At 44.2% G+C, this 9,902-nt stretch overlaps 1 protein-coding gene across 1 annotated transcript in view; it reads left to right on the top strand.

The window, feature by feature from the left end:
• The first annotated feature begins 787 nt into the window (after positions 1-787).
• Positions 788-9,902, top strand: part of P2rx7 (purinergic receptor P2X 7) — a 53,281-nt gene continuing 44,166 nt past the window's right edge. Inside the window, exon 1 of the mRNA XM_008839383.3 lies at positions 788-1,013. Coding sequence (XP_008837605.1) covers positions 889-1,013 — 125 coding nt within the window. The 5' untranslated portion in view covers positions 788-888. The remainder of the gene's footprint in view (positions 1,014-9,902) is intronic.

The raw sequence follows: 9,902 nt of genomic DNA, 5'->3' as shown, positions 1-9,902 counted from the left end.
CTCAAAACACCAAACCACTGAGATTTCATCTCAGTACCACCTTCCTGGGAATCTTGCAATGATCCCACCTCCTCTCAAGTTCGGTGATGCCATTGGCTCCTCAGGTAGGTAGTCTCCCTCACCAAATGGCCAAGAAAGCTAGTTTTGTTGGACTCCAGCTTTTCTCTTGGTGATCTGGGGCTGAGTGAGCCAAGTTGGCCTACCAGGAGCAGGGAAGGAAAAAGCAGACATTCATTCACTCTGTGCAAGATCACATCTGGACTGAACAAAGGGCTGGAAAAAATGAATCAGATAATCTTTGCCAGGCGTGGTCCCATGTGCCTGTAATCTCGGCACTCAGGAGATGGAGTCAGTAGGATCAGGAGTTCAAGACTAGCATGGACTATAGAAGACCCTGTCTTAAACAAACAAAAAGAAAGAAAAAATAAAATATCTGAGTGGGGCTTTGTGGCAGTAGAAACTTCTAGGCCCTTTTGTGAATCACAGTGGAACTACTGGGTCTCATGCATGACATTTGAAGGGCTCCCCTTGCTCCTAAATGAAATGAGTTCAAAAGAGCAAAGGAAAAGGAAGAAAAGGGAGAATTCTAAAAATGCCTGTCTTCTGAACACCATCTTTGTGCAGGCGTCTGGGGGAGGCCAGCGGGGGCAGGATCATCTGCCAGTCAGGCCTGTAGTACTTGGTTCTTGTTTATTCCACTCACATCTGGGGCAGCTGCCAGGGCCCGCCTCCACTGCAGTCATTGGAGGAGCTCAAAGTTAAATGTTCCTACTAAGAATCAGTGCATTTTACTTGACTGTCCCTGATTGGTGGTGGTGGGAGGGTTGCTGTGGTCTAGCCTGGGATTGTCTATCCCAGACCCAGCCTGAACAGAGTGAGCCTCTCACCATGCCGGCTTGCTGCAGCTGGAGTGACATCTTGCAGTACGAAACAAACAAAGTCACCCAAATCCAGAGCACGAATTATGGCACCATTAAATGGATCTTGCATGTGATCGTTTTTTCTTATGTCAGGTAAGTGGGCCTTGGGATGGGCAAATCTCTGCAGTGCTGGACGGTACAGAAAATCCCAGGGTGTGTCTACAGATGCATTTGTTGGACTCCATGTGGTTTTCAAATCTAAGAAATGCTTTCACAGTCGGCTGGGGGGAAACAGCAGAAGGAAACTGCTCTTGGCTGCAGTAAGAGGAAACCACAGAGCGAGGAAGGCAGGCTGGCTGTGTGCCTCCTTTCAGCTCCTTTCAGTCAGAAGGCCTGCCAGTGTGAGCAGGGCTGGGCATGCCTAGGGAAGCTGGGAGACACAGGCCAACACCCAGAGCTCCTAGGTAGGGGCTGGAATTTCACTTGATGAATCTGAGTCATCGTCATGCTTAGGGGGATGAAGAGGACCAGGTTTGTAAATATCATTTTAGAACTATCTATTTAAAACAGCTTGTGAAGATACAATTCATACCTTGTACAATTCACTCATTTGTAGTGTATGTGCCAATGGTTTTTAGTGTGTTCACAGAGTTGTACAATGGTCATCACAATGAATTTTAGAACCTTTTCATTAGCCCCAAAAGAATCTCTCCATCTCTTAGGCATCATTTTCAACCTCCCTAAGCTCAGACACTTATTAATCCATTTCCTATTTCTATGGACTTATACTTTGCATATATCATATTATAATAGGGCACCTTCTTGATCATAACTATGCCATGTTAAAGTTTAGGCTGACTCTAGTCTCTGAAATTGTCAGGCAGTTGGCCCAGGGTTGTCTTGGGAACAGGTAAGAGTGTCCTGGAGAGCACCTGCTACCTGCAGATTTATGGTTTCTATAGGTTATGCTTGGCTTGCTTCTGCAAAATAGTAATTGTTGCTTAATAGAATAGAAATTGTTAAGGGGATTTTCCACCTGTAAGCTTGGGAACTTGAACTTTTCACCCCTGGTTACAGTTTCTCTGGACTAGACTCAGTGGATGGATTTGCACTGTGGAAGAGCTGGGGGCACTGACAACACAGTGGACAGTAACAGGGATGACAGAGTATATGGGCTCCAGTGGTGGGGCGGAGGCTATGTGAGAATGCCATTTGGGATGAAAGTATAAAGATGAATAAGATTGTTTGGGATGTTCTGTATGAAATACACAAAGAAAAAAAAGCAATAAAAATTAATAAAAAATTTAAACACTAAAATAAAAGCTTACCTTAGAGATGGCTTGGGGCTACACACTTGGGTTCTGACACCCTTGTGTAGTAGCCCTGGTCAGCAACGACTTTCATTCAGCCAAACTGTGTCTGAGTGGGCTTCTCTGGTGAAGCACCCCATAACAATATGCATGAAGTATGCAGTATGTGGTTCTCCGTGACTGGGTCTTTCCTTCTTAGCAAGTTCTCAATGCTTAGTAAGTTTTCAATGTAGCATGTACTGGCACTTTATACCTTTTTCAGTAATGTTTTTTATTCTTTGAAAGTTTCATACATTTATACAATGTGTATTGATCATATCCATCCATCACTATCTCCTCCAACTCTTTAAATTGTTATTAATAACCCTCTGAGTCCAATTAGTGTTGCACCTGGGTGTGTGGCCATCCTTGTGCATAAGCAACCTGCCAGTGGGACATGAGCAACCTACCAGTGGCCATGCCTCCAAGGAGAGTGACGCTCCCTCCCTCTGCATCCTGCAACTACCAATGGCTCCTCCCTGCTGGAATTTTGACTGGCTCCATCTTGTACAGGTCTTGTGCAGGTAGCCATAGCTGCTCTGAGTTGGTACATGCAACAGTCGTGTCATGTCCAGAAGATGGCATTTCACTGCTCTCCTCCCCATCTGCCAGCTCTTGCTTTATACTATTTTTATGGCTAATAGTCCACTGTATAGGTAGACTATTTACCCATTCATCAGTTGATGGACACTGGGTTGTTTCTCTTTTTGGCTATCATAGATACCGCTGTCATGAATGTTTGTGTATAGTGTTTCATGTGGACACATGTCCTCCTCCTTTCTTTTGGTTATAGACCTAGGAGAGGAATTGCTGGGTCACATGATAACTGCATTTCACATTCAGAGCAACTGCTGGGCTGTTTCCCACAGCAGTTGCTCCTTTTCACAATCTCACACCAGCAGAGTAGGAGGGCTCTAGTCTCTCCACATCCTCCCAACACTTGATGTTGTGGCTTTTCAATCCTAACTAACCTACCAGGTATGGAGTGGTCTCTCAGCAAGCAGATGCACATGTATGTGTGCGTGTGGAGGCTGGCCAGATGTGTCTTTCTCAGTAACTTTCTACCTTGGTTTTGTTTTTGTTGTTGTTATTGATATAGGGCCTCACTTGTAGCCCCAGCTGGTCTGGAACTCACTATAGACCAGGCTGGCCTCGAACTCACAGAGATTCACTTGCCTCTGCCTCTCAAGTGCTGAAATTAAAGGCTTGTGCCACCCCCTGGCCACCTTGTTTTTTGAGATAAGGTCTCTCACAGAGCCTGGAGCTCACCAATTCAGCTAGACTGGTTGGCCAGGAAACCCCAGGATCCTACAGTCTCCCTGCCCCTGCCATGTTGGGATTACAGGCATGTGATGCCACATTTAGCTTTTACACAGATGCTGGGGACTGAACTCAGGTCTTTATGCTTCCACTGCAAACACTTTACACATGGAACTATTTCCCCAGCTCCAACGTGGCCTATTTTATAATCTTTGCTACATCTCCACAACTAAGTCACTTAACTTGTCTGAGCCTCAGTTTCTGTATCTGTTCACACAACTGAAAGAAGAAAAAGCATGAGCATCCCTTATTATGATTTCTGGATGAGAGCTTCATAACTGGTAGTTATTTTAAAAAATCATCTTTGTGAACAGAACAGGTATTTTTATATTCATCCTCTATTTGGAGTCTCAGAGTAACCACAGCCACTCTTGGGTTTGAGATGTGGAAATGTGGTTTTAAAAATCCTGCACCATGGGGCTGGAGAGAGCGGTTAAGACCACTGGCTGCTCTTACAGAGGACCTGGGTTCAGTTCCCAGCAGTACATGGCAGCAGCTAACTATACATAACTCCAGTTCCAGGAGATCTGACACCCTTTTCTGGCCTCCACAGGTATTGCATGACACGGGGTTCACTTACATACATGCAGGCACTTATACACCTAAAATGAAAATAAGTTAATTAATCCTTCACTTTTCTGTGTGGGTATATATGTGTTTTTGAAGGTATGCATCTGTATGTATATGTGTGTTCATGTGTGTGAAGAGGCATCAGGTGTCTTCTTCAATTGTTCTCTGCCTTTGTTTTTTTTTTTTTTTTTTTTGAGGCAAGGCCTCATATTGAACCAGGAGCTCATCTATTTAGCTGGTCAGCAAGCTCCAGGGATCTTCTCTCTGACTTCCAGTGTTGGAATGAAAGGCGTACACCATAAAGCCAGTCTTTTACCTGAGAACTCAGGTCCTCGTGCTCATATGGCAAGCACTTTACCAACTGTCATCTTCCCAACTCCTCCTTCACCTCTTTGGATCTTGGTTTTCTCATCTATAAACTGCGGATAATCATTGTTGGGACTATTAATTAAATGAGTTAATCAACACAAAGATACTAGAAAACTATACAGCATTTAGCAAGCTCTCATGTAGCATTGGTTATTATTGGGACTCCCATGATTTGATCTATATGTTTACTATTCAAGTGATATCAGTGAAAAACATATACGTTGAAATTCAAAACAAAGATGTCACTTTGACTGGCTAGCATGGGACCAGTGGCAAAGACCCTTGGTTAATACATGCTCGCTTCGTGTCAAAGCACAGACTGTCACAGTTCCATAGGTGATGTGACTTCCTGCATTTTGGGGTCCAGCATAAAATTTCTTAAGAGCGAATTATTGTGTTTATAAGAACACATAACTGTGAGACTACCTTATAATAATAACTAGTTCCTTCCATATGGTGAATTATATCTTACATGTATTAGATGCCTTCAAACTCTGTTCTACAGAGTCCACGGGGAGCAAAAGCAATTTCAGTAGTATAAGGGCTCAGCAGTTAGGTGCCTGGAATAAATGTGATGGGGGATCCTTGAGTCTGCTCTATCAATCTCCATCATCCCTGCTTCTCAGAATGGGCTTTTTACTGTTCTATCTGCCCATCTAGACATAAATTTTCCACCCAACAGGGCTCCTAAAATAAAACAATCCCATATTTACATGGGGCAAAACTGGAAAAATAGCATCTTGATTCAGAGCTGGAGAAATATTGACTACAGTAGCCACATGGAAGGTAGAAGGGCTTTTTTGCCCTTTGTCATTTCTGGACAGTTTAAGGGTTTGCCAAAAGTAATAAAGCCACCCTCATCTATATAATGGAAGTTGAGGCCACTTTGAGCTATAGCAGATCCTGTCTCAAAGTGGGGAGAAGAGGAATGAATTCTTTTTTTTCCAAAATAAATAGGAAAAAGAAGCAGGGAGGGTTGACAGACAAAAATTGAACATTTACTATAAGGTCTTTTCACAAGCCAGAGATTTCAGAGGCGTCTGAGGCCTGTTTCTGCAGTCCTGGCTTGTCTGTAGTCTTAGCTTGTTATCAAGGCTGATCCCTTCCTCAGTCCACCAGGAGCCGAGCTACGGACGCTCCCTGGCATTTCATTATTGTTTTGTCTGCTGTAACCACCAGGCTATTGTGTGAAACAAGCACCTGTGATGTCACCATCTTGGAAAATTCTTGGATTTTATTTCAAGTAAGTTGAGAAGCCCCGGGATGCTGTAAAGCAGAGAGGTAAAAAGATATTTGCATTCCACTGGGAATATTCTTTCCTCTTCCCTGGAGACTAGATTTCTCAGATTTTTCAGTGGCCAAAAGAGATTTAAGAAGGTTGAGTTCATTCAAAATGGCTTCTTCTCTTGGCCCAGTCTACCTCCACTGGGGCCAACAACAACACAGCATTATCCTCTGGCCCTAGGCTGTTAGTTTCCAGGGAGAGGGTGTGACTGTGTTAGTTTGTGGTTGTTAAAATGGGGCTCCTGGTTGGCTGGCTGTTCCCCAGAAGGTGGCCTTGTACCTGTGATGCTACCAAGTAGGTGGAGGAGACACCAGACACCAGGGAGGAACAAATGCTACCCAGACACAGCCTCTGTGGCCTCAGCTGAACAGAAACATGAGATTCACCACCCCTCATCCCACCCTTGGACCTGACTAATGTGGTAGACTTTGGGAAGCTGGAGGATCAGAGAAGACCCACTTTAGGAAGGGACCCCTGTAGGGGAAGAATCCAGCCACATAACTCATGGGGCTAAGAGAACAATAACTGCAAAGATCTGGAAACAAATAAGGGGAAAAGCAAGGACACCATGTTCTAGGACCTCATGGGAGAGGAAGGAAGAACAGGGAACCAGGGCAGATAAGAGAGGGAATATGATTCTCTGAAGAGCTTAGCCACAGTGAGGAGGGAGTATGGTATGTGGTAGAACAAAAGTGAAGTGTAAGGGCCAGTGAGAGACTACTGGAGTCACCCAGATGAGACCCAACTTGGGGTAGAAGTGGGCAGTGGAGCTGGAGAGATGTGGACCAAGTTGGGATATGCTTTAGAGTCTTCAGACCTGCTAGGTGGAAGGATGACTCAGGGACCCATGGGTGATGATCCCTGCAATACCAAGGAGAAGCAAAGCTTAAGGACCAATGCAGCACTGGCAAGAATGCCAAGCAAGCAGTTCAAACACCCCATTGCTAGTGTCCTTTTATTCATGTCTAGCACCAAAGTGTTAAAAAAAATCTGAAACACATAATTTCTGAAGAAAAAGAATTAGCATGATCCCTTTAGCTTTATGAAAAGCTACCTGTGTGGCCAGTTCCTCTGTTTCACTGTATGATGGCAGAGGTTTCTGTGTAAATTGGCACACATCCATGGGCTTCTGGTGTCCACTCCAGCCCAGCCTCCCTGGCTATTAACACAGAACTGAGACAGATTAACTACAGTCCTCTGGTGTTACAAAGTCCCAAAGGGGAGGACTGAGGGGACTTCAGAAACATAAGAGTTCTATAGTGGGCAGCCTTGAACTTCATCTTGAGAGTGATGGGAAAACATGAGTTAACCACCCCCAACATTTCACTCTGCAGATGTTCATGCATTCAGAAAATATTAAGGGTTTTATGCCCATATTTCATGTTAGAGTGTAGCTCATTTTGCTTCAAATATAGTCATACCTATGGAGTATTTTATTCTTAGCACAGGACACAGCTTGGCCTATTTGATCCTCATAGATAATTCTGTAATACTGGTTCTTTTTGCTTTTGTGAGTGTGGTGTGTGTGCACACTGTGTTCAAGGTGTGCACTCATGAGTATGCACAGAGGCCAGAGCAGGATATCAGATGTCCTGCTCATGTCCCTTTCTGTCTTATTCCTTTGAGACAAGGTCTCTCACTAAGCCTGGAGCTAGGCTGATGGCTAGCATGCTTCAGTGATCCTCCTGTCTCCACCCCTTGCCCTCTAATTCTGGGGTTACAAGAGTGTACAACACCAACCTTTTTACATGGGTACTAGGGATTTGAACTCAGGTCTTCATGCTTGCACAACAAATGCTTTTTTACTCACTGGACCATCTTCCCAGCCTATAGGCCTTCTTCTTAAAGAAGGTAATCACAATTTGAACAGTCTAACTACATTTAGGAAAATCCCCCCTGTTGTGAGTTCCGCCTCATCCATGTGTATCACAATTTAATTTTCCAGGTTCCTTTGCAGCTAGAACATAGCATGATACCCCAGCTTGTCAAACACACGCACTAAGCAGCACTTTGATACACGAAGAACAACATAGAATACTGGATGTGAACAGAATTCAAGCTTAGGAATGTGGGGGCAACATTGCCCTTTGAGCTACACATTAGGGGCTCCCTCCCTGGAGCCCTAGCTTTAGAGGATCCTGTTCTGTCCTTTTTCTGAGGTACAGGATCCCTGGGGCTGGGCCAATTTCTATTTGCTATATATAGTAGTAATAGAAACTGACCAAGCCCCATAGGCCTAAAACAATATGCCAGTAGATTTTCGTCTGAAGATTCCAGGGACAAATTCACTTTCGAACTCCTTTGTTGGTAGAATTCAGTATTTTGAGATTTGTAGACTTGAGAATGCTGTTTCCTTGCTAGCCATCCATGTGAACTGCCCTGTGGCCCTGTCTAGTTCCAAACTGCCAACAACACAATGACTTCTTCTTCATGCTTTGCATCTCTGACTTCTCTTCTGGGCCCAGTTGAAGAAAATTCTGATTTTAAGTTTTTACTCTGCTTTATGTAATTGAATCAGATAATCTTCCTGTTTTAAGATCAAACTGCACCATATAACCTAACCTAAACACTAGAGGACAACATCCACTGTACTCAAAGTTCTGGGGATTGTGCAAGCTGTGGATACCAGGATGCATGAAGCCCTGAGCTTATCCTGTCTGTCACAAGGACAGAGTGTGATCACCCAGAGCTGTACTTCTATACTCCTAGATTCTGGGTATCCAAGACCTCAGAATTCTCTTCTCAAGTGGCCTCAAGCCATCCCAAGAGTCATCCTCTGTGATAGTTCATCTTCATTGTCAGCTTTAGTGATTTGGAATCATTAAGGAGACATACCTCTGGGCATGTCTCCGAGGATATTTCCAAAGAGATTTAACTGAGCAGAAAAGACCATCTTCAGGTTAATGGCACCATCTCATGGGCTAAGGTACAGACTGAATGAAAAGGAGAAAGTGAGGCCAGGGGTAGTGGTACACATCTTTAATCCCAGCACTCGGGAGGCAAAGGCAGATGGAGCTCTGTGAGTTGGAGACCAGCCTAGTCTACATTGTGAGTTCCAGCTGGGGCTATGGGGAGATCCTGTTTCAAAAAGACAGAAAGAAAGAAAGAAAGAAAGAAAGAAAGAAAGAAAGAAAGAAAGAAAGAAAGAAAGAAAGAAAGAAAGAAAGAAAGAAAGAAAGAGAAAGAGAAAAGGAAAAGGTGAGCTGAGTACAACATTCAGTCACCTCTCTTAACTTCCTAGGTGAGGATGCAATGTGACTAACCACCTCATACACCTGCCACCTTACTTTCCCCATTATGACAGACTATATAGCCTTAAACTTGAGCCAAAATAAACCCTTTTGTGATGGTTAATACTGATTGTCAACTGAACAGGATTTAGCATCGCCGTGGACTCTGTGAAGGACTTTCTAAACTGGGTTAACTGCAGTGGGAAGACCAACCTACATGTGGGAAGCACCATTCCATGGTCTGGGATCCTAGAGTACACAAAAATGAGAAAGTGAGCCGTGCACCAGCTCTCTTCTCTCTCTGCTTCCTGACTACAAATGCAGTGTGACCAGCTGCCTCAAGATCCCGCTGCCATGCCTTCCCACCATGATGGACTGTACCCTCCCACCATGATGGACTGTACCCTCAAACTGTGAGCCAAAATAAACCCTTCCTGAAGTTTTTGTCATGAAATTTTGTCACAGCAACAGGAAAAATAATTAATACGCTTTCTTCTTAAAGTTTCTTTTGTCAGGTGTGTCACAGTAATAAGAAAAAAGAACTGATTGCTCTTCTTGAAAGCAGACCATAGCACCCTGGGACATGTTCCTGCATGCAAGCAGTGGCTAAGGGGCAGCGTTTGTGGGTGGCAGGTGTGGCAGGAGCTTGGGCATGTGGCCTGGGGGCTATCCATACACACATGTGTGTAGAAAGATCCAGAAATGAGATGGGAAGTGGGAGTGAGCTGTGGGCCAGGAGCCTCTTCAACCAGTACTTTCATCCCGTGGTACAGAATTCTGAGCAGTCTAAGAACTTTGAGTTTGAATCTGGCCTTCCAGGTTATAAAGAAGATATGTTTATCAGGCAGATGAGAGTATCTTTTTTTTTTTTTTTTTTTTTTTTGGTCTTTTTGAGACAGGGTCTCCCTGTAGCCCCAGG

Source organism: Nannospalax galili, unplaced genomic scaffold (assembly GCF_000622305.1).
Source record: "Nannospalax galili isolate Female #2095 unplaced genomic scaffold, S.galili_v1.0 scaffold218, whole genome shotgun sequence".
Taxonomy (NCBI): domain Eukaryota; kingdom Metazoa; phylum Chordata; class Mammalia; order Rodentia; family Spalacidae; genus Nannospalax; species Nannospalax galili.
Note: the sequence above shows the minus strand (reverse complement) of the source record. Positions and strands in the feature narration are given on the sequence as shown.